This window comes from Simochromis diagramma, unplaced genomic scaffold, assembly GCF_900408965.1.
Source record: "Simochromis diagramma unplaced genomic scaffold, fSimDia1.1 OVJJ01000596.1, whole genome shotgun sequence".
Taxonomy (NCBI): domain Eukaryota; kingdom Metazoa; phylum Chordata; class Actinopteri; order Cichliformes; family Cichlidae; genus Simochromis; species Simochromis diagramma.
This window is the reverse complement of record NW_024387245.1, coordinates 16,530,478-16,555,935: the sequence shown is the minus strand read 5'-3', so window position 1 is coordinate 16,555,935 and position 25,458 is coordinate 16,530,478. Positions and strand designations below refer to the sequence as shown.

The 25,458-nt window shown below is 40.2% G+C and overlaps 1 protein-coding gene across 4 annotated transcripts in view; it reads left to right on the top strand.

Annotated features, from left to right (window-relative positions):
• The window catches only part of LOC120714237 (A-kinase anchor protein 2), a 91,754-nt gene extending 66,319 nt beyond the window's left edge, over window positions 1–25,435 (top strand). For 2 of the 4 annotated variants that reach the window (XM_040000355.1, XM_040000358.1), the window contains 8 exons: window positions 15,288–15,506; window positions 15,618–15,980; window positions 17,130–17,228; window positions 17,334–17,435; window positions 17,622–19,083; window positions 19,884–20,062; window positions 20,859–20,897; window positions 22,683–25,435. In XM_040000355.1, the coding sequence (XP_039856289.1) occupies window positions 15,288–15,506; window positions 15,618–15,980; window positions 17,130–17,228; window positions 17,334–17,435; window positions 17,622–19,083; window positions 19,884–20,062; window positions 20,859–20,897; window positions 22,683–22,811 (2,592 nt within the window). In that variant the 3' untranslated portion in view covers window positions 22,812–25,435. The remainder of the gene's footprint in view (window positions 1–15,287; window positions 15,507–15,617; window positions 15,981–17,129; window positions 17,229–17,333; window positions 17,436–17,621; window positions 19,084–19,883; window positions 20,063–20,858; window positions 20,898–22,682) is intronic. The other 2 variants (XM_040000356.1, XM_040000357.1) reach the window with 2 other exon arrangements.
• Window positions 25,436–25,458: the final 23 nt, after the last annotated feature.

Sequence of the window (25,458 nt, the reverse complement as noted above, 5' to 3'; positions counted from 1 at the left end):
TAATTTATTGTAGCTTTATAGTTTTAGTATTGACACCAGCTTTGTTTGGAGGCTCTTACTATTTACTGGATGGTCACTTAATCATCAAACGTTCATTTTGTCTGTTTTTAGGACAGTTTTAGAGATGCCGTCATGAAGCCAACTAAAAACCTAGCTTTGTGTATCAAACAGTCTTTTTGTGTGTGTGGTGCTGTAAGTCTTTCTTTACTCTTTGACCCAAACAATGCTAAATTTGAACTGATGTGTTGATCTAATCTTTAGCCTCCATTGATGTCAAACATGTGACACTCATAGCTGTGCTAATTTGATTAGTTGCAGACTGATTGACTGTAGTCTTGCATTAAAAACTGGCAACAAAAGCAACGGCACGCATCTGTGATTTATATCTTGATGGGAAATAAATTTTAATTCAGCAACCGATCCAGCAATTTGTGGTTGAACTGCTAAAAGCCACTTTGCTTTTATTGTACACCACTTCCTAATGGCTTCTTTTGACTCTGCATAAAATCCACAAAAAAATTGGCACGCTAGCTTCTCTGACCACATATCTTAATTTTTATTGCAAACCTTTGCCCATTTGCCTGTTAGCTTCGCTGTGTGGTCTCTGCACCAAGGGTACTTTGGGACAAAATGGTAAGGTGGGCTAAATCACGCTGGGAAAGGATTAGAATTATATGCTTGGTGGCTTTTTCTTCACACACACATGTGCAAAACCACATCCTCGAAACAATCAATCTCAGCCATCCATGTGTCTCCGGCTCAAGTGAAGGTTTGCTCCTTCGTGTCTGTTCTTACTTTATATTTCTCATCTAACCTGTAGGTTTTCTTTCTCATGATCTGATACTATACAGTCTATATTTGTCTGCCCAGTGTATCTTGGAGGTTACTTATTCTATAACAAACGGTTTGTCATTGTCCAACAAATTTTGTGTTCACTTTTATGGATGTGTGCAATGTGATGAAACAAAGGGAATGATAATTGACTGCACACACTGCGGCCTGCTGGATTAACAGCAGGGGAGAGCTGGACTGTTACATAACCAGTGGAGGAGGAGGCTATCCGTGAACAATACACAGTAGTGGAGCTCAGCAGTAAACTGTTCCACAGTAAACTATGAAAATAAGCAGCTAAAAAATATTCAAATTACATATATATATATATATATGCTTACATATTACATGGGTCTGACTATTAAAAAACAGATAAATACATACGATCACACACTGGGTATATCTTCCTAATGTCATATATATATATTAACTCTAGTTTAAGATGTCTGGTCCATTTTACTGATTGGTTACTAATCAAATTAACCTATTACACCTAATTTCATGTCTGTGTCTCGGTTCCTGCTGGCAGAAATTAGTGCCTACATTAATTTAATCTGCAATTTGTGTCATATGATTAATGACTTTTTCGGGTGATGCTGTGGTAATGCTTGATTTAACTTTTATGCACATATTCTGTTTTTAAAGTTAGTCCTTGACTGTTTTGTTAAAAAAAACTGTTTTGTAGGGTATTCATGGTTTTCCTGGCTCAAAATGGGCCTTTGGGGTTGACTATATATATATAAAATTAAGCAGATAGTTTTTGTTGTCTTGGTTAGGTCATTTGACAGGCTAAATTTCAAAAATAATAATAATAAAGCTGTGGTTAAAATACCTTTGTCACAGGTTTTTCATTTTGGTGGAACCCCAAATCTGCATGGCTGGGCACCAGCCCATTATTCCTAATTGTTTCTTTTAAATCTCTCCTGGGAATCCTGTGATAGGTTTTGTTGACACTGTTGCTGTTTAGGGTAATCAGCATGACCTGACTTTAAAAAAGGGGGTTTGAAAAGTACATATTCTACACCAGCAACTGACTCACTGTACCTCTACTGCCACATAATACATACTGTGCATATTGCACCAGTTCACTGGGCAAGTAGCCCAGTACTGTTTGTTTTGCTTTCACAGTATGAAATATTATTAAACACACAGAGATCTATATTAAAGCAATGGAGTCATGGTCTTTAAAGACATACTGTTAGTAATATTGGGACAGCTGTCTAGTGTTACTGTGTTCAGACTGCTTTTTCTTCCAGTTAGCTCTGTGCTTGTGCTGTGAGTGTTAATCTGGCTGTCTGTCCTATGCTTGGAGAGCCTGTGTAAACGACTGGTCACACTCTCTGACTACAGACCTTTCTGCTTAAGAGCCCTCATCGGTGAGCATGAAAGTGTGTGTGTGTGTGTGTGTGTGTGTGTGTGTGTGTGTGTGTGTGTGTGTGTGTGTGTGTGTGTGTAACATTAGTATTCAGCCTGGAAAATCTCACTGAATCTGCTGTCAGGCCCTTTGTTGTTGCTCCATGAAGGGGTCTTGGGGGTTCTGGGTTTGAGTGTGAGTTGTGTCAAGAGAGGTATTTAAAGGAATACGAGTGATATGACTCCAGACATGCATTGCATTTCTGTGTACCACTCAAGCTTTGAAAAGGGACCTTAACATGATTTCTGTCTGGTTGTTGTTTCAGGCTCTCTGGCAGTGGGTAGGTGAATATTATTTTGCAGTGCTGCAATAAGCTGTCATTCTGTGTGTATGTCTGTGGCTTATGTCTGTAGCTTAGTAGAGATAAATAATAGACAGACTTGTTATTTTAGTCCTAATAGTACAGGATGGGCTCTGCTTTATTTCTGCTGTGCTGCTTGGCTGTGAATTGTTTAATGTGGGGGTTGCATGGACTGCAAATGAAAGCTGTTACGTCCATCAGTCAGTATCCACAGTAACCCCCACCCACTGGCCCCACAGGCGAGTAGATCAAAGTTTTACTAAGCCTTTTATTTATAATATATATTGGTAGACTTATATTCTCTATTAATAGCGTAAATAAATAAATGATGAGTTTTAGGAAAGACATAATTTTTTTTTGCTGACCACCAGAAATTGAAAGTAACTCCAGTCCTGCAGGAGTCTTTGGGAAAGCAGCTTTCTGACATAACCTCTGTAAACACATTTGTGTCACTCTATTTAGGCCAGATTGAATAAAACATATCATAAATTTTGGTCATGCTGTGTTTCATAGTGCAGGATTATCCAGGCTTTGCTCACTGGTTTGTGACTGACAAGTTGAGAATTTTCACAGTCAGACCTGAGTCTCTCTCATCACAATTTGTTTCAAAACATCAAGTTGGCAACAGCGAAATCGCTCATCCTGAGGTTTTCGGGAACGAATGAATGACTGGCAGCCTGGATGCTGTCAGGCAGTCAGCCTGCAGTTGACTGACATGATGTTTCAGCCAGCTGGTGCCTGTCGGTGTGCATATTCTCCTTGTGCCTGCCTCTGTTCTCTCCAGGTACTCTGGTTAGGTTCCCACCAGTTGGGTTAATTGGTGATTCTAAATAATTTGTAGTTGTAAATGTGTGCGTCAGTGTGTCTTTACGTGTTATATCTGTGACAGCTGGGATAGGCTCCAGCCCCACCGCAACCTGAATTGGATAAGTGGAGGAAAATGGGTGGATGTATAGATGGAATTTATCGCAGCTTATTTGCATTCTGACTGCTTTTAACTTGTTATTTATTCTGTAGCTTTGGCACTGTGCTGAAACAAACCAACACTTTTCTTCACATTTAAGCTTCCTGAGCAGGTGGCTGTCACAGTGCTGCTTGCTCTGTTTGTTAGAGAGCAGAGGCAGTAGCTAGATGACAGCCCCATCTTTAATGCTGTCAACCTTTTTGAGAAAAAACAGAGGCTTCTTGAACTTAATCTTCATTTGTGTTTTTAGTGCCACAAAGACCAGTAGCTTATGCAAGAAAAGAAAGAAAAAACCAAAGTAGTTATTTAAGAGGGTTTGCTTCAGCCAGTTTATTTCACAGGTGAAACAGCAACTGAACAGTCCACTTGTCCAACAAAAATGTGTTACTTGGACATATTATCATGTTTTAATCATTTATTTATTTCATTAACAATCAGCAACTGGACAAAAACAATTGGATAATCAGCTTGTTGTCTTTCGAGTTATTTAAGTTGACCCAACTGACCACAGCATCGATAGTAGTCTGCATTTGTGTGTCTGTTTTTGTGCAGGTGGCATGTATTTTTGGATGTATTTCCTGTGTTGAGTGCCATTTCCATGGACACAATTTACCACAGCTTCCTGGTTTCCTGTTGAGATGACCCTGTGAGCAGTGATAGGCTTATATCCAATCAGTTGTTTCCTTTAGTTTGCCGGATCTTTTTGTTTGACTTTTGGAAGACTGATGTGTTCACCGCCCATCTTTTATGTTGTTTATGTCTTCATTTAGCAGGACTGTTCTGAGATTGAAGGATGGCAACATTTCATTGCAGACTCTAACTTTACTCAGTATTAGCCAGGGCCCCTCTGAAAGGGGCTACTTTTGATAGGATGTTGTAGCCTGGAGAATTTGCTTTGACAGACATTGTATCAGTTAGACTGCACAACAGATGACTGACACATTTCACCTCAACCAGATGTTATGAAGCCAGCCTTTTTTTGGAAATAGATAATATTTCCTAAATCTTCATGAAAATTGTTTTTAGGTCATTTAGAAAATAGATTGGTTCATTTTCATGGTTTAACCTAGGGCTGGGCGATATGACCCAAAATTCATATCTCGATATTTTTTAGCTGGATGGCGATATAAGATATATATCTCGATTTTTTTTAAAAGCCATAAGTTAAGAACAAAAAGAGAGTTCTTAGTAACACTGTGTCCCAGATGTCACACGGGCACTTTTATTTACATACAGCGTAGATATTACTCAAAAATAAATTATCAGCATTTATTAAATAATCATGGTCCATAAATAAAAGAAAACAATGTTGTTTTTGTGCATAACAAAAAGCTCACAATTGTGCAGTCAAAATGTAAACTAATAGATGCTGAGCATAATAACAAAGAGACAGATGTCACAGCTGCACCACGTCTCTGAACAGGTGCCATTTGTGGTCCTTATACACACACAGTACGTATCACTCCGCGAGGCTCCTCCTCGGTAGCCGTAATCCTCCGACAATCCATCAAGCGGTGCAGCTCCATAGCTTAGCAAAGTCATATTAAAACATTTTTTGACAGATTGCTGAGCGCTGTGTACCACATAAAATCGGTTCGCGGTCAGTAAGCACAACCAGAATTCATACATAAGGCGCACTGTCGATTTTTGAGAAAAGGAGAGGATTTTAGGCCGTGCAGCCCCTCCGGGCTGCATGTCGTTAGCGCGGTTAGCTCGTTAGCGCGGTTAGCTCGCTAAGATGTTGACGCCGTCCAGCCCCACGCACGGTAACTCGCTAACGGAGATTTTCCGCTTTCATCTTGTCATTGCCTGCAGGTGAAGCTATGGGGGAGGGGGAGTTGGGTTCAGTGAAGGAGAGGCGAGGCCGAGTAACGTTGTGTAGAGACAAAAGTGGACGAAAGAGAGGCAAACCTGCGGCTCCACAAGTATAATTATAACGTAACATAGACTATATCGATATAAACGATATTGTCACATCTTATATCTCGTATGAAAATATATCGATATTTTTAAAAAACTCGATATATCGCCCAGCCCTAGTTTAACCCTCTTCAAACTTCCTATAAATGTGTAAAAGCAATACTTTTACAAATTCCAAAGGAGAATGAAGCATTTTAATTTCCAGCTATGTCTTTATTTGTCTCGGGAGGAGACACAAATCTTTTTAGGGTTGCATCAAGAAGGGCATCTGGCAATCTGGCAGTTCAAACATGCAGTGCTAATCGCTGTGGTGACCACTTATGAAACTAGCTCTGTCCTTATTTGTTATATAAAATAGAATTGTTAACAATACTAAGGAGTTTTAATCTGATGTTCATTTTAGCTGGGATAATGCAGAAAATACGAACTTACTGTTTGCAGATCTATATGAATTATGACTATACATTGAATGTAACATTCAGCTAGGATTCAAAGGTTTTGTTAGCATGCAAATTTGTTGTTATTGAGAGTTAAACTATCCATAGAGAAACAAAACATTTTTTGCTCCTGGCTGCAAATATGCTTTAGTTGGGCATTTTAACATGGCAGTCTGTGGGGACTGATTCAGTTTTGGAGCCAGTTTCAAGTAGCTATTGGCATAACTGCAATTTGAAGCTTGACTTCATTTTACAGTCCCAGAGGTTGCTGCTTGCCTGCAGGCTTTGTGGTCTCCCGTGACCTGTAAAAAAATATGTCACTCATTGAGAACTTGCCTCAAGGAATCCAGATTTTGCAGCAGTTGGGCTCCCATGTTGAACTTTGTCAGATTAACCCTTCGCATATTAGGAACCTCACACTGTGTTTTTTGGGGGTTTGTTGTTTTGGCGGTACAATATGTGAAAAAGTTACTTGTAACTTTATGCATAAGTATTGTGGTGGGGGTAGAGCTGTGTCTTTCTGCCATGCTGTAATAAGTAAATGTGTCATTTGCTGTGTTTTTAATCAATCATGATCTACTTCCATGACATAAGATTGCTCCGGGCATCAATAGTGTTGACCCAGTTGCATGGATTCACACATAGAAATACACACATGACTACACAATCACTCACACTGCTGCTGTGTTCCTCAGTCTGTGACTCTTTGTTTTCTCATCTTTCACGGTTCCTCTAATACATCCAGTACTAAGTTTGCAGAAATTAGCTTATCACTAAATTACTAGCACTGGCATACACAAATGACCATCACAAGTTTCTTTGTTCATTACACCCCTCCCTGAAATTAATCTCCCCGGTGCATATGCGATAATTGGGTTAGTGTCCCACTTTTCTGTGACCAGTTTCCCTTCATCATATGGCCCAGAGTTATTTCGAGCCTGGGAACTCACTGATGGCTTCTGATTTGTCAGTTCAAACAGGGGCACTTAAAAGGGGCAGGAGTGGCACAGCTCACATATAATTTAAGATTTAAGTCGTTTTTCATTGTGGTCAGGACTGAATTCACAGTGAGGCTATCTCCTGTCACGCTCAAGTACAACTTTTTCTGGGCTTTCTTTCCCTTAGATATAGAATAACTTCTCTTACCTCTGTTTTCCACATATTCATACTGATTTCTTTCAGTTTTAATAAGATCTGAAAAAACATACTCGTTAATACTAAAATTAAAAGGTGTGAAAGATGACATTTCACTCCTGATAGTCAAAGAAAACAAGATTAGTGAGTGCACTTTATGCCTCTTCAGGTGTATCGCATCTGGCTGCGCTTCTTTTCAGTACAGTATCGCAAGTTACCAGTAAAAAGGAGGAATATAGTTTACATAGGGTGGAATAGCTGATTAAAATAAATACAATATATAAGGATAAAACTGCTTATTGAAGTAAAAATTAACCAAAATATACAATTAGATAATTCTAATTACAGTATAATTAGATTTTAAAAAAATGTCTACAATTTCCACAAATATTCATATAAATGTCATGTAATTAAGACATTTCTAAGAAAAATAAAAAACTATCATTGTATGACGTAGGAAAGATTTCCTGTGTCTATCCAAGTGGCAGTGGAGCCAAAAAAGGGAATCTTCTTATCTTCATTTACTGGTATTTAGCTGTTTGTAGCACCATCCTCCTTTGTTTTAGGAGCCACTAACACAATCGGACTAATTGCTCTTGTAAACTGGACAAAAGTCTTTCCACTTCAGCTGTGTCCTTATGTAGTGTTTGTGAGCAGAGAAAGTGAACCGTGACCAAGATCAGCTCTAATTTCTAGGAGCCTGATCCTATGACCCAGCAAACACACAGAATGAGACATGCAAAGAGCGTTAGAGTAACGCTTGAATACAAAGACTGATTCGTATAATTAGATAGTTAATGCTGGTATTTGCCATTTGTGCCTGTGCTTTATCTTTAACAAGGGGGACAAGCCCATCACACAACATGAACACTAACTTGCAGGTTTAGATTTCTCTACTGAAAGCACTAATAGTAAAATACTTTGAGGTGACATGGTTAAATTAATTTTATTAAAAGGTGAATACAGACAGTGAATCAGTCTAACCTTAATATGAGCCTGAGTCAACAGTCCTATGCTATGATGACAGAAGAAAATATCATTACTCTCTTATCAGCCCCTCCTATTTTCTTCAGTCATCATCTCTTCATCATCGCCTGCTTCTCGCTGTCGGCTCCATTCCGACAAGAGTTATAGGTTAAAGGGAAAGTAGGCAAGCAGCATGCACTGGGGAAAGAGAGAGTTTGTGCAGGAAGGGAGGAGGCACAGGATGGATGTTTTGTTGCCTGTGCTTATATGAGGGCTTGCACAGAAGGGGTCTTTGTGCATGAGCACGTGCATGCGGGGAAAGACATACACATGCACACAGTTTGCCCATGACATCACAGCTTACCGTTGTAGCCCGGCAGGAATGTGATTGAGAAAGGAGAAGCTTTGTGGAGGAGAGGAAAAGAGATGGGAGGGGAGGAAAAGGAGGAGAAGAAGAGGAGGAAAAGGCTTGGCTAGGGAAAAGTCCGGCACTCCCACTATTGGGAACGAGACGGGCCAGGGCTGGACAGAGCTAAATAGGAAAGCGGATAAAGCTTAAGGAAAGAAGATCTACGGATGTTATACAGTGCAGCTTTTAAACATTACACCATGGAAGTACAGATATCTCAAAAATAGATTAATCCAGTTGTACTTGAAGACACCATTAGGTGAGTAGTAACTAGTAATTTTTGTTTGACAAATTCATTTTATGACATTTCTTTACATCTAGTTATTTAGTTCATTAGATTGTACTTTTATTTGGGAGAGACATGGTAAAATATTCTGTTCACGTTTTCTTAGTTTTCCTCAAAAATGTTCAAATATATTTGTAAGAAAGAAAAATCCTGTGAATTGTCATCTAGAGCAGGTAACTGTGAACTTGAATATTGTAACAGAGAAGAAGGGAAAGTGATAGAGGAGGGAGAGAAATCCAATCCAAGGCACACACCCTAACAGATTTTTGTAAGTTATGTATGCCAAAGTTGAAATACGGTTGATTTGCTTGTCCAGATGTTTGAATGTCATGTTAAACTGCGCACTTTGGGCTGTTTAACCCCAGCTGTGTATCCCCCTTACTCAGTCCACCTGTCTGGCTGCTGTCATTCCCAACCTATTACTCATCGTGGATTAGTTAAAACACTGATTTATGCCATGAAATTTCAAATTGTCTAGCGTGAATAGTGATTAAACAAAGAAGATGTGGTGAATAGCACTGTTTGGCCTGGGTCCCCAATCCAGGGTGTTTGGGTATGAGAACACAGGGCTAAACCAGCACCAGGCTCTGGTTACCACTCAGGATCATATTCAGTCAGGAAGCAGATACGACAACACCAGCTGTACTGGGTTACACAGAAGTGTAGTGTGAGTGTTTGTGTGACTGCGTCATCATACTTTCACTTCATGTTTGCCATGTGTTTTGGTGGATTTGCGTGCTCTAGCGAAAGACCATGACGTGATATTAAAGTTATGGAAAATGTGTGTATGTGCGCGTGTGTGTGTACAGCCTGTGAGTCATGAAGTGTGTGTCCATGTAATTGGGTAAATTCTCATCTTATTGAGTGTGTTCCCCACTACCACCATCCAACATCTCCAGCATGCAGCTTAGTATGTGTGCTCAGATACAGAGTATGTGTGTCTATTTGTGATTTTTGGGTATCACAGCCAGAGCCTAAGCATTTCCAGATGTGATAGCTGGAGACAGGCAGAGACGGAGGCAGAACATGCGACTCTAGCTGACTCATATAGAGTCATGATTGTATTCCACTGAATTCCCACCCAATATGAAATTATAATACACCCAATGTAATTGAATAAGTTATAGTAAGATGGGTGCAGGGCTATTTAGACTCCTAATATCATGTTTTACACTCATGTTACTCTTACAGCCAAAACAATGCTATTTATCCTTCATGTATATTTGACTGCTTTTGGAAACGTAACAGCTATTGGGCACATGTCTGAAGTTTTCAAACATTCAAGCACATTATGAGCTGTGTCTCTTTTCCATAGACAGATGGTTTCTTTTCACACTCACAAACAGATGCATGCAGACAGCTTGCTCCTTTAGCCAGACAGGGAAGGTGTACAGTGTCCTTCATCACAGGTATTAGAGCCCGAGCCTTGAGGACAGGCAGCTATGCCTGGAATGTCAGTTCACCTCTATTGGAGTCAGAAACACACAAACACATACACGCATGCACACCTGCTATACAAATACACACCCTTGAAAGAACGCACTCTTGCATGCATGCACTGATGCACAGCTACAGTCACATACACACTCCTTTTGTGTGTGTGCAGCAGAATAGCACTGCATATGAAACATTCCTGTACTGTAGTACTGTTTTCCTGGGCCAGTAACAGGATATCCTCCCCCTCTGTACTGTCCTGCCTGCTGGACACGGACTCCTACACACACATTCCTGCACATAAAAACACACACACACATATAAATGTGTGTAATATTTGCAGCAGGTCAAATAAGTAGACAGAGGAGCTTATCTGGGCATGAGTGTGTGTAAAAAGAAGGGACATCTGGTCCTCACATGATCCCGAATATAATTAACTGGGTGAAAAATCTTTTGACTTGTTGAAGGCAGAGTGTGAATGTATGAGAGATGGAGAAAGGGAAAAAAGAACCTCGAATTCCTTTTGCTGAAATGATAAAGTAGTAGCATAGGCATTATAAGTCGAAGACTCGGCACTCCGGGAATCACTAATTGAAATCTATTCCACAACAGCAAAAATGGTGGTAGAAAAATAACTTCCAGGATTATAAAAAAGGTCTTTAACTAATATGGGGGAAAAGTCAAACAACTTTTTGTGCAGTTTTTATTAGATTTGAGTTATGATTTGTTCAGTTTTTATGAAATTTAAATTAAACCAGGTAAAGCTTCAAAATAGTTGCCCAAATACATGCCCTGAGTCATTTCATCATGTCTGTGAAATTTAGAGACTTGCCTGTAGTAAAAGTAATAAGACAGCCTGCGATTAGTTTTATGATAGTTTAACCAATCACTGTACAGGGAAAGTAATTATAAAATTGGTCTTAGTCCACACTAAAGCGCTTCTTGGAAGTGGTGTTTTTGTTAGCTGTCCAAATGTCTCTAGAGACTGTATCAGTCTCGCTCACTGTATCAGTACATTTCTTTTGTCTGCAGGATTGAGTAAATATTTTTGAGTCCATGAATGCGTTTCTTTGGCATAACTTTTTATTTCCCTGATCTCCCTCTTTGAGAATTTGATTCTGTAAAGAATTCACTTTAAAGGCCAGCTGCTGAATTGCAACACAAGGTGGAGGCTCATTCCTTATCGTTGATTTGAGCAAGAGTTAAGAGTTGCACACATATTGTTTTCATTTGTCATTAGCAGACATAGTGCTTAAGATATTGGGTATTGTGAGGTTGTTGTTATGTACTGTGCTGTGTGGGTTGCATACATACACCTTCACAAATACACGAGGAAATGCTTTTTTTCTGGCAGGCAGCGGGAAGCTGGATTGGGAAGAAGAGTTATTATACGTTTGGATAATTATTCTTTATATTTGACTCTACAAATCTTGGAAATCAGATACTTACTTGGGATGGCATAACCTTGACCTCAGTGACATGTGAAGAAGTCCTTTTTTATCATGATATAGCCTTCATTGCAAACCTTAAATAAATATCTCTAAAATTCTAAACACGTCTCAGAGTTATGCTGAAAAACATAGTTCATGCAATAAAGTCTTCTAGGCTGGACTCATTAATATCAGGCTGTTCTAAAAGTTGTCTAAAAAGGCCCCAGTTAATCCAAAACTGCAGTGAGAGCACTAGAGACGAGAAAGAGTTACATATTAGCTATTCTTCCTTGGCTTATTTGGGGTTCCTAGAGTTTTTAAAAGTAGAATTGGAAGCAGAGCCTTCAAGTATCAGGCCCCTCTTCTGTGGAATCAGCTCCCAGTTTGGATTTGAGAAATAGGCACTCTCTGCTTTTAAGAACTTGCTCTCCTGGATCACGTGACTCTGAACCATCCCCTAGTTATGCTGCACTGAGCATTTCTTCTTCACTCACCTCGTTTCACTCCCCACATGTTTCTGTACCACTGCAACATGTCATTAATGTTGGTCTCCTCTCTCCCTTAGCCTGTGTAATTTCCTGTCCCCATATGCTCTCTTTTTCTTTTCTGTTTCCTCTAACCATACCATCGGTCACAGTGGATGGCTGCCCCTGTCTGGACCTGGTTCGGCTGGAGGTTTCTTCCTCTTAAAAGGGAGTTTTTCCTTCCCACAGCTTGCTTGCTCACAGGGGGTCACTTGAGTGTTGGGGTTTTTCCCAGAATACTGTAGGTTCTTACAATATAAAGCACTGTGAGGTGACTGTTGTTGTGAATTGTATTTTTGAATTCTTTTTTATGTCATTTTTACTTTTTGTTTTTAATTTAGTTCAGTTTCATTTTCATTCCCAAGTTAGTTGGTTTGTTTGTTTCAGTTTAGTTTGTGTTTGAAAAGTTTAGTTTCAGTTTTGTTGTTGTTGGTTTCATTTTGGTTTATGCCTTTTAAATTATTATTGTATGAAAGGTGTAACAGATGATTTAGGGAAACCATTACAAGAATTACTATAAAAACAGAACCTTTTCAAAGCAGCTGACTTACTGTCTTGTGGACATCCATAGTCTCAATAAACATATCCATCAAAGCTTCATCAGGGACGCTGTGATAATAGATTTTTTCCAAACTAACAAACACTAAATCTAAGCAGATTTCCTATATATTTTTCTTTAATTTTCAAAGGTTTTTTTTGTTTTGTCTTATATTTTATCAAAAGTCAAGTTTTTTTCATATACAGTTTTAATTTTTAGTTTAGTTTTAATTAAATGTAAAAACTTAAAACTTTGGTTGGAAGATGTTAATATATTGCCAAACCTGTTCTCACAACAAGTTATTAGCAGATTTCTGTTAACATTTGTAAAGACAGTAATTTCCCAGAGGATAAATGTTAATAAACTCCATGCTCTCCTCCCTTTTCCTTTAGCACCAGTATGAGACTGACATTTGTGGTTTCTGGTAAAATCCCCCAACTATTGGGTGGCTTGTTATAAATTCTGTAAGCTGCTCTTTGAGCCCCATCTTCCAGTAAAAATATTATTCATGTTAATGCCTTAAAACCTACAAAACAAAGTAAATCTCCATTAATTTTAGGTGTCTTGTGTCGTAATTAGCCAACATTTGTATGTTAAACCCATATTGGGGGGGGGGGGGGGGGGTCCACTGAAATCCTGATTGAACTGGCATTTTAAGCATGCTGATGTTAGTAATTAGGACAAAAAAACACTGTCCCTGAAGACTAACAAATCCATTAGACAGTGTTTTGGTTTTTTGAGGTCTATTGTTATTTTACACTAGATTTTACAGAGGCACATTAGAGAATGTGTTAATAGATCGATAAAGAGAGAGAGTATGGAAGCAAAAAGATGACCAAGATGCACTCAGACAACATTTTTATTAAAAGGGAGGTAGAAGAGAGCAATAAAGAAAAGATGACTAGGGAGGTGAAGGGAATGTAGAGGAAACTGTCCCTTCACAAAGCTTTTTAAATAGAGCTGGTCAAATCCTCCAAGAGACTTCACTGGCCACTGTTTCAGCATTTGAGCAATCCCAGAGAGCAGAGAGGAAGGAAAAAGCTCAAAAGGGGCGGTGAAGAGGAAGTGTAGATCAAGAAACTGAAAGGGAGCAAAAAGAGGGAGTGGTACGTGAGGAAAAGAAAGTGATCCAGGCTTAATTTTCATGTTGACAATAAATCCAGCTGAATTATGCCACTGATTGTCCAAAACCCCGTCCTGTGGATAGTAAGAAGAAGGAATGTTCCCAAATGGTACAATATGACAGTCTGGTAGTTTGTCTGAGGCCTGAGGTGGAAGAGAAGAAAAAGCCGCTCACTTTTGCAGAGCTGTGTCAAATGATTACTATTTTCTTTATTTGTTGTTTATGATTTAAAAAAAGAAAAGAAAAATATCCTCCTCATAAAATCCCAGTGCTCAGGATGACCTCATGAAGTGTTTGATATGTCTGACAAAATGTTGAAAACACCCAAATTTTCAGATTTGTAATCCTGGTGACATATTTTCTACTAGTACTACTAGTACTTCTACTTGTATGTGAAGTTGACAGCTACTTTTCTCTCTAATAACCTGTTGGTTAATGGTTAATTTATCAGCAGACTAGTTTACTAAAGTTATCCTCATTAAATCCCCTCACACAGACTGAAATATTAAAAAGAGGGGTCAACAACTCCTCGTTAAGCTCCTGTTAGAGATACGCACATGCTTGAGGATGAATTATAATGGCTACAAGGCAGTAAAGAAGGAAACCAACATTTTTAGAGAGTAATGTCCAGGAAAAGAGAGGCTGAACTGTGTAAATTTAGCTTCTTATTAATGGTTTATCTGGAATGTGAAGGATGATTCATTAAACCAGGTTGAGGATCTGATCTGTGCATACTAATGTTTCAATCAATATGGACCTTACAAGACTCAGCTACTGCCTGTATCATTCTTCCTTGAATGACTACAAGTGATATGTAAGTTTAAAAAGTGTATTTATAGAATGAAACATAATATATTTAAAAAAAAAAAAAAAGGTCTTATGACAGAACATCACCATTTTGCCTTATCTGGTGATATGTGCTTCATAATGTTGTGACATACTTTCAAACCATGGTATAATAAGTATGATGTAGCCGTGTTAGCTGACCTGAGGTCACCTGTGTATTTTTATAATAGTGTGCCGTACATATTAAATTCCATGATATGTAGCAGTTGTCTATCAGTCAGACAATTAGTTGGAACTGGCCCAACGTGCACCACATTAGGAAAATCGTTTGTGTTTAGACGACATTCATTCTTCTCGAAATAGCTACTGACAACATGGCCCTGAGCCTGGTGCTTAATCTGAAACACTTAAGTGCAGCTCCTCCTAGAAAAGACGAGTGAATGTGTGTAAAGGTGTATCTTCAACCTGAAATGTCTTCAAAGCTGACATAGCAAACAGAACGCCTGAGTGCTTTGACTGTTGTAGCAGTCTTCTGTCATACAGAGCAACTGTGTGTATTTTGTCGCCCCTTAGTGGTGGGAACCAGTCAGAACACAGTGTTCTGCTGCAATGCAGACCAAAAAAAATTCATGTGTGAATTTGATGTGTCTAAATGATAGTGGTTAGAAGCGGCTGACCTTTCAAAATAATATCTAAAGTTATTAAATGTCCACATTGTCTTTATTAAACCAACTATCAGTCAGCTTCAGCCAGCAGAGCTTCTGAAACACCAATGTTTCTTTGTTGACAGAAATCATGGCAAGCAGAGGATGTCAGTGACTCAGTCCCGAGAGAGCGAGCCCTGAAAACTGTCAGTTTCCAGGAGTCAGTCAGCGTTATCACTGACAGGCCTGCAGCCATGGAACTGGAGAGCCAGCAGATCCAGCACGACTGTCTCAGCAGTCCCAGTAACAGAGCCCACAGTCCAGTTGGAATGAAAGTAGAGACTCCTGACTGTGAGGTAGTGCAGGTATGCAGATCAAAACAAGTTAACTAAAAGGTTTTAACTTCTTGTTTTATTATTTGAAATTGGCAGCACATTCTGTCACAGTATTTTGAAATATGACTGTTGTTTCCACAGGAGATCTGCTACCTGGACCAGGTGTTAGATGCAGCCTCAGACACACCCACAAATGGGAACTCCTCTCTGTCACGCCACACCAAACCCATCAGCATAGATGGAACTTCTCCTTCTGTGTGTGTGTCACCCTCCTCCCCTGTCAATCACCATTCGATCGTTGTGGAGGGACAAAAACAAACCACGTTTCTCCACCAGGACGAGTCTGCCGTTAAAACCAACGGGCACGCGCAGGGAGACGAGTCTGGGGGCAGCAGGGCAAAGTTTGAGCTGCGAGCATTTCAGGAGGAGAAACGCCCGGCCAAGCTGTTCACCCCTGGAGAGGAGCAGCAGGTCAGGGTGACGAGGAGACGTCCCTCAGAGGAGGTAAAAGGCTGCTGGATAATGTATCAGACTGTAACAAATACGCTATTCAGAAACACAGCCACAGGAGACCACGGTTTGTTTTATCAAATCAAGTCTTATGAAAAAAAAAAGATGTAAAACAAGCAAAGATGAGTTACTTGGGGTAGGTTTACCCCATTCACTAGCATGCTTTTGTTTATAATGATAAATAACCATTCTAACACGAAAAACAACAAAATAAAATGAAATGATTAGTACTTAATGCAAAAAATGTGCTTGCTTTCAGTTGCTCTATTTTAATACCAGAGGCCTACTCTTAAAGACCAGTGTTCCTTCATTATTACTATATAAAATATAAAACACCTGGAAACATTTTTTAATGTACAAACTACGTAAGTAGAAAGGTCATGACTGAGATCACTGTAATCTTACTGCCACATAAGACTTCATATTGAATTGTGAAATACAGGCTTGAAGGAAGGAATTTTGAAATTGAAAGTGTGTGGCAACTGTCAGTGACTCATGATATGACATCAAAGCCCAAAAAGACATATGTGGTAACATAAATAGAAACAATGGTAATCCCCTGAAATTCTATCAACAGAAGGGGCTCAAAACACTGTTTTTGATCCTAAGTAATATTAAAGCGTCATACTAAGACCACAGTCCAAAATGTAACCTCCCACAGGCCTCAGGAGAAGCCTGAAACTGCGACACTTTCCCACAATAGTTACAGTTATTCATACACTAAAAGATTTGGCAAAGACTCTCGATTTTGCAAGGTTACTGTTTGCAAGGAGTACAACTTAATTCCTTGAGAAATTGTTCCCGTCATGCTGCAGATTTCCAAGGAAGAAAAACTGCTGAGTAATGGAACAGACACAGAAAGAGCTTTAGTGGTTTGTTCTGAAAAAAAGACAGCTCTGACTGAGATTTATGAGCACCTTATACTGAATGATCGAGACACAACTGCTGTGATTTTACCGCAACACGATTGTGTGACACTGACGTTGCTTGAAAAGCTGTTAGCATTACTTGTAAGATGGCATTAACCAGTACACAATACACAATAAAAACTTTCTTTGTTTCCTTGTTGGTGCACTAGTTTATTGGAAATTCTCTTTGTACATTTTCACACTCTTCTTCTCCTGGTTTGTTTTTCCATGTCAGGTTCAGGAATTGGAGCGTGAGCGTCAGGAGCTGATCAGAGACCAGGCAGTGAAGAAAAACCCTTCGATTGCTCAGCGCTGGTGGAACCCTCCTCAGGAGGTAGATCACCATTTAATCTCTGGTAGTTTTCGTTTTTCATTTAAACTGTGTTGTCCTAATGACAAATTGATTGATTTGCCATTTTGTTGTTTCAAATCATTCAAGATCCCTTTGGAAGAACAGCTAGAGGCAGATAAGCTCGAGTCTCTCAGGAAGTACCAGGAGAGGAAACAGCAGCGACATAATCACACTTATGCATACACACAGGTAAGACACACAAACACATGCACAAAACAAAGGAGCTCAAGCTCACACACTCAAACATGTTCTTTGACTTTGAGGAAACATGATAAATTTGGACTGTAATAGATTAAATAAAGATGTCTTAAGCCTTGTTGCTGTGCAGTTTTCTAATTGACTCTTTTGTATTCTGTACTCTCATCTGTTTTGCAGCCTCAGGTGTCAGGCCCTCCCACAGTGGTAACCCTTGATTCGGAGCTAACCAGGAAGGAGGACATCGTGGAGGAGCAGATCAACTTCTCCTCTGCTAGGAAGCAGTTTTTGCAAGGGGAGGCTACCAAGAAGGATGTAGCTCCTCAAATATACTCTGCCAAACCCTTCTCGAAATCCACAGCCAGGGGCAGCCACGGGAGCAGTGACATTGTTGCAGAAACTGGGGAGACGCACGTGACCTGGTCTGATGAAAGAACTAAAGATGAATTCACATGTGCGCTAGCTGTGATGACAATCCTACCTGAGGAAGAGGAAGCAAAAGGTCATTTTCATCCAGCTTTTCACCCAGAGGAGTCTGACTCAGGACTGGATGAGTTATCAGTCCGCTCTCAGGACACTACTATATTTAGCTTGGATAATGTTTCTGACAGCGGGGCTTCGCTACCCCCTACCCCATTGCCACTTACCCCTGTGTCACCACCTACCCCTCAGCCAACTACTCCAGTCAACGGGCAGATGAGTGGCAGTCCAACAGAAGATGAGCTGGAGTACCATGCTGGGGTTCTTGTTCAAAATGCCATCCAAAATGCCCTAGCAGCTGAAAACTTAGAAGACTGGCAGCAAGCTGACTTGAATTCTTCACAGCTGAGTACCCCTGCATCTCCATGCTCTGTATCCACAAGCAGCCCAGTGCCAGTTTCTTCCTCCCCTGTGTCTTCTGGTGGAGCCCCCAGTTTCCAGTCACCTGTGTCCTCCAGTCCTGCGCCATCCAACTCATCCCCACAGCCAGACAGGCAGCCAGTGGTGAGAGTTGTTTCCCAAGAGAAGCCATCAGAATCACAAGAGGCTCAGAAGCAACAGCAGTCCCCAAGACCAGCACAATCACAGCTCCAGACGCCTTCTCCTCCACCGTCTCAGCCTGTCTCACCACCACAGAGGCCCAGAGACGGAGGTCCCAGGATTAAAATCCAGTCCTCCTACACCAGAGCGCTTGCTTCATCAGCTCCAGCCCCAGCTCCTGCGCCTGTGCCTGCTCCTGCCACAACAGCTCCTGTCTCTAGGCCAACCCCTGTATACCGTCCCCCGTCTCCTCCAAGCCCAGAGAAACCAGAGTTCAGCTACTTCAGTAAATACTCAGAGGCGGCTGAACTGCGTAGCACGGCGACAGCAGCGCGAGGGCCAGAGGTGGAGGCGGCTAGCGGCCCGTTCCGCCTGCGCTCCAAGAAGCAGCGAACTCTGTCCATGATTGAAGAGGAGATCCGAGCAGCTCAGCAGAGAGAGGAAGAACTGAAGAAGCAGAGGGAGGTGCAGCCTACCGTTGTTGTCCGGCCCAGCGGCACTTCCAGCAGTAGTCATGGACCTGTGAGGACGGGGATGCGGCACGCCACTATTTCCCCCACAGATAAGATGAAGAGCAACAGTTTGCCAACTAGACTCACATTGACAGCACGGACAGCGCCAGGTCAGTTAGTACTGCAGGTCCTCACAAGGGTCATACAGTCATACAGTTAACAAGTTTATTAGTTTGTTTTAAATGCCAGAATCAACCCATCAACTTCAACATTACTCAGTTGGAAAGCTAATGGGTAAATATTAGCATGTAAATTTGCTGTTTATGAATTCCTGTGACTAAAAGAGAGAGTTTTTTTTAGCTTCTTTTTTTAACAGAAGGGAGCCATGCAGCCAGCAGCACAAGGAAAAGTTCATGCTGTATCTCTGAACTGAATTATTCTAGAGTGGTAAAGGAGGAAAAGCCCTATGTTAGAAATGGTCTAAAAGTAGCTCATGAGGTAGAAAAGGTCATCTACTAATTGGAAGTTGGTCAGATCCCCGACTGCTCCAGTCTGTGTGTCAAAGTATTCTTAGGCAAGATACTGAAGATTAAAATGCTCTTTAATGCGTCCATCCGAGTATCTATGTGTGTGAATGTTAGATAGAAAGCACTTAAGTATAGAAAAAGTGCTTGTGTGAATGGGTGTGAATGAGGCATGTTGTATAAAGCTAGATTTTGAGTGCTCAAGTAAAAAAGTGCTATATAAGAATCAGTCAGTCCAACCACCCACAGAATGACTGCTTGCATGCTCTTTCCTCAGTCATAGCAGGCAGAGCACAGGTTTTCTGTGTCTTAAGTATATCTAAGAACAATAGCTTTGGCTCCAAACGATGTAAATGTAACAATTTTTAAAAAGAAAAGAACTAAAAAAAATGTTTAAATAACCCATAGTATGGATTTTTTTCTTTTTTTATTTTTGGGGTTTTCAGGAAAGATTGAGAAAGTTCGACCTGCGCCACCTGTCTCCCCCTCGACCTCTGAAGGAGCCCTGTCTGATGCTGGCAGTGAGGACTCTGGAGGATCACGACCCAAAAACTTCATGCAGACTCTTATGGAAGACTACGAAACACACAAAGTGAAGAGGAGAGAGAAAATTGAGGACAACAGTGTAAGTATTTCAACCCAGGGAAAGATAAATGACTAGACACAGAATAAGAGAAAGAGACTGAGGTGCTTTTCACTGCAAAATCAAAAGCTTTCTGTTGCAGAAAACGCGTAATACAAAGCACCACAAACTAATGTAGTAGTTGTGAGCATCAGTTATTATAAATCCCCTGATCTCTGTGAAAGTGCCAAGAGATGACCCAGTTTGTCACATAATACGTATTTGTTCAGCCGGGCTTTGGTTAAATCACCTCCCCTAAATGTCAACGCCCGTGACCTGGTATGAGCACATACTGTACATCACCAAAGGGTAATTCCCAGCCTGGAAGAGAAGAGAGTCAAACAGTCAGAGTGAAAGTAAGAGGGGCTTTCTGTCCTGACCCCATGTTTTTGTCTTTTTTTTAATGTTTTGTAATAAATGTAATTCGACACCAGAACGCTCATGTATTCAAAATGGGGTCTCACAAAAAGGTGAAAGGTTTGGCACGCAAACAGAAAGAAATTGTTGGAAATGTTGCGTAATCAGAAATGACAGACAGAAGTTTCACTTTTCAGTTCATGAGCACCGCACGCTCAAGTTCATATTCACACACAGCAGATCCACTGGGAGGGAACATTTCATTCCAGCTGCTGTAAGATCACATACTTCAAGTTACTTCACTGAATTTATTCCACACAAACATCTCTGCTGCGCAGTTGTTAGATGCTGATGTTGTTGCTAATTGTGCTGTTGTTTATCCATGATGACATCACATGTGTTGACTTCGTGTACTGTTGCTTCTCTCCTGCTGCTCGATCAGTATGCCCGTTTGTTGCTGGCTAACGAGGTAACCACTGAGGTACCTGAGGAATCTCTTCCCTCCTGTAACTGCCTTTACTGACAGACCTGGGTCAGACCATACACATTAGATTCATATACAACAGAGTCCAAGTAGATGGCAAAAATCAGCTTTATGCAGTGCTGTGCAAAAGTTTCAGGTACTAAACGTGAACTAAGGATGGATTTAGATCCACTTCCATAAATCTTTCTTCAGGGTACAATAAAAAGAAATCTGGTTAATATTTAGTGTGAGGACCCTTTCCCTTTACAGCATCATGGCCTCTCTGGATTCAAAATAAGCTATTTCTGAGTCAGTGTTGATACTAGGGTGAGCTTGAATAGTCAGTTTTGTTTAGGAAGAGTATTTGGACTAAGTGGCCCATGGGAGCCATACTAAGAGCTGGCTGGATTCTCTAAAGACTCAGGAAAAGTGCTTCAGTGCTTCCACCCCGTTAGCTGAGAATATACTGGATTATCCTCTATGAAAGAAAAGAAGTTACAGTTATGAATGTGGTTTCCATTTAATACCATAACCTGCTGTTATGTTTTGAACATCATCAAACTCCCAGCTGAGCAATAAACATGAAGCTCCTGTAATAAAAACCTTTATATAAAAAAAGAGCTCTATTAAAATAATCAGAGTGAGTTTAAATTTGCATTACTTGTGTGTGTCTCATTGGATCGTTGGGATCATAATTTATTAATTGGACTTTGGGTCCCTCATTACATTCAGTTATTAATAATAAGAATCTAAATGTGTTTATTACCTAAAACCTTTGCACAGAAGTGTAGCATATATCAGTATCACCTGAAGAAACTGCCTATTCACAGTGATTTTGACTTCCCGAGTCCAGTTACAGAGTCAGAATGAGAAGAGTTCCACTTCCACTTTGTTGTTTTTATCTTCTAATTGTCCTTCAGTCAGTCTTTTAGAAATGAAACCAGTGCTGAAATTGTAGATGGTAGATTGGAAACCATAGACAGGGCACTTTCTGAACAAAACCCACATGTGTTTTTATGTCTGCTCCCAGGTCTGGTTGTACTCTCATTTCCTTGTTCTGCTCTGTGGTGTTGGTGCTGCATGTGCTTGTCCGTGGATTTGGTGTGAACCTTTAATCCACACATTCCAATTTATGTACATGCTGTATAGAGTGTTGATTTAAAAAGTTTCTTTCAATATTTAAAACAGAAGGAGCCATTTTAATGGTGCCATATAGCTATATATGATAAATATGTTTGTAAATGATATTCAAAAGTGTGTAGTCGTTAAAAGATACGGTACTTGGGTGTGCTTCAATCTGACACTACGTAATTGGCCTGAGCTTTGAGAAGCTCATGTCCATACTTTTCTATCATCATGACTGCTGTCAGCCCTCTGCCACTACCCACAATCCACTTCACCTACACCCTGTTCTGATCTACCCTGGATTCCAGTTGACAAAGAAATCTTTTCCCCTTGTCCTTGTCTGTCTGCTTGAAGGTGATTGTGAGTATCAGCATGGGTGTGGGAGAGGAATAATGACTGGACACGTTTAATGTGGTGTTCAAGCATGAATTTTCCCTGAAATGGAGTAAAGTTACTTTTGTTGTTGCTGTCAAACACTGCAGGTGCTCTTTATTTTTGTCATTTAATTAAAGTGATTAGATGTGCGCGCCCTCAGTGTTTGACATACACTGCATGTCATGTTAAAGTCACTGTGGCGTGCGTGTTTTGGGGTTTTTGTTGTTGTTGTTTTTTATGTTTGTAACAATTACATCGCTCCCGGTCGCACTTGCATCTGATTGGTTGCTTTGTAATCATCAGGTTCTGGAGGCCACTCGTGTGACCAGGAGGAAAAGCGACATGGCGCTGAAGTGGGAAGCCGGCATCTATGCCAATGAGGAAGGCAAGGAAGAAGAGGAAGAGGAGGAAGAAGAGGAGGAGGAGGAGTAAAAAACTCCCTTCAGAGACAACTAACAAGCCAATTGGAGAGAATGAAGGAAGAGGAAAGACTGAAGGAAAAGTGAGAAAGCAGGAAGGAAAACTATTTATTTTATTAAGAGTATCTGAAGATCACATGACCCCAGCAGTGTGAACCAGTGGGGCTTTTTGGACCTGAAAACTGAAGGTATATTAGCATGTTAAGTGGCTGAGGATGTGGGAAATATGTGAAGGTGGTCAGCAATAAAAGAGACACTTCAAAGGTGTTTGATGGTGGTTTTAGAGCAACGTTTAGTGTTTTTAATAGCTGGTAGATGCTAAATGACTGAAATATTCTTAGGATTTTTCACCTTTATGCTATTATTCAAATAAGATCTAAAACTTTTATTTTGACTGGTTGCCTGAGACTCTCTGATGGTGGTTTCATCTGCGCGTGCTATATAATAACCACAGTCATCTTCTGAAAGTGTGGAAAGCTTTTAATCAAGAGGACGATATAAAAGATAGGCAGATGCAGCTATTCAAAAAAAGAAAGTTCTGAGAGGAAGTAGACAAGGAGAGGCCAGATCACCCTCTTATTTTTTGTAATTTCAGAAATACTTTTACCTGGATTTACTACTGGAAAGCTGCTGTGTTTTCCAGGAACCGAACCGAAAGGTGCCCCAAAGCGTCACTTTCAGAGCCCATAATGGCACAGTGCAGATATGACACAAGTTTGACACGCTTGCCAGGAGCTTTTGCCTTCTTGTCAAGCATCTTTACTGAATTTTGAGCGGTCAGCATCCTTTTTGTGTTAAATGCTAGTCAAGAAATTAGCAAAACTAGCAAAACTAAACTTGCCTTAGACCGCCAGTGCTTGTCGGTGCACGGTATGTATTGTATCCTCTCCTATCCTGCATTACTACACTGTCGGTAGACCTTAGGGAAAATAAGCAACCACCTTAGATAGAAAGTTTGCCTGTAATCGCTTCTTTTCCAGTGCAAACAGAAAGAAGGGGGGGGGGGCTACCTGCTGGTAGTGCTTGCACCATTTGAGTGAATGTGTGTGTTAATTAAAGGGCTGGGTCAGGGGTTTTATATTAAAAAAAATCACTTATTTTAGTTTTGTTGGCTACGTCGCTTTGTTGACCTGTGCTTTCTGATGATGTAAGCAGTTGTTTCATGTATTATACTGAGGTAGGACTGTGTATTTGACCTATGAACGTCTGTATCTACTTGCTAGCCGAGGATAAAGTTTGATGAAAAAAATAATCAAAAAAGGTTTTTATAAGAAGTCGTTATACCAAAACAGAATGTTATTTAGAGAAAACCCACCAGCCTGAGCTCTCCACGTCCTTTTTAAGGCGTACAAGTGTGCGAATGGATTCACACTCCTTTCCTAACCTGAAACAAGCACAGCTGAAAAAAAAGTGCAGTGGCAAAAAGAAGGCAATAAAGGTCTTTCGAGACGCTGAGCTGTGCTGTAAGTTGGGCTTGTAAGGGTTTTTTTGTTTTTTTACTAACTGTATTGTGACTGAATTTTGCAGAATGACATTGATTTTGTGTTTTGAAGTGTTGAAATCATACAAAGTGACGAAGAAAAACAGGATTCAGCTTCAAGAGTAAAACAGTAAATACACTTTAACACAACCACACTTCTCCCTGGAGTATAACAGACTGTCTTTAATTTAAAATGAAAAGTAGAAATGTGTCAAACTGGCTGTGGAAACGGTATTTCTGGACAACTTTTGATTGTATTCCTCTGTCGTAGCCTTTGAGATTCGTTTCTGCGTCCAGATGTGAGGAGAAACAAAATCGTTTTTGTAAACCAAAAGTCACAGTTTTGACCTGTCCAAGTGCCCTTCAGCAAGGCAGCAACTTCTCTCTTTGCTTCCAAACACACTGAATGTACGCTGAGCTAAACCACAGATGTAATTGCTGGACATCTACTAACCTATCAAGTCAAGCCACCCTTTGCAACTTATTCCACTCGGCTGTCTTGTGATATGCTTTGTCAAGAAAGCGTGGCACAAACGCCATAAACCAAAAGTGAAAATCAAGGACTCATGCCTCTGCGGTGTCCACTTCCACCAAACCCAGAACAAATAATATTAAAACCCACACATATGTTCCAGAGAATCATCCAAGTTCTCCTTTCAGGGTCTTCTGTGGTGCAGCAGAGGTGAAGTGTCTTTAACGCTGGTATGAGATTATTTTTGACTTAAAGGCTAAAAGACAACAGGACGGAAAAGGTTTTCATCCTTGTGGGAACCAATCAAAGTTCTCATTAGAGTCGCTTATGAAACGTACACACGGAGGAATTAATGAATGGTGTGATTTATTATTATTATTATTATAATTATTATTATTATGCTTTTGATGTTTGAATTTATGGTGCAGAGATGATTTTATTTATCATTTTAAATGCTGGTAGCTTGTTTTCGGCCTACAGAGCTTCTCCAGTGTGGGACTCACTGTCTGTGTGTGTGATAAAGCAATCTTATTACTACAATATAAACACAGTATAACCCCTGTTCCTATGTTAACCACTTGTATGCTCATACTCTGCTTTGTTATTTTATAGCACATGTAAGGCTCACAGTTACACACCCACTATACATATTATGAATATTTTCTCATTAAAAACAAAACCTGTACATGTGGGTTTCCTGAGTGGTTC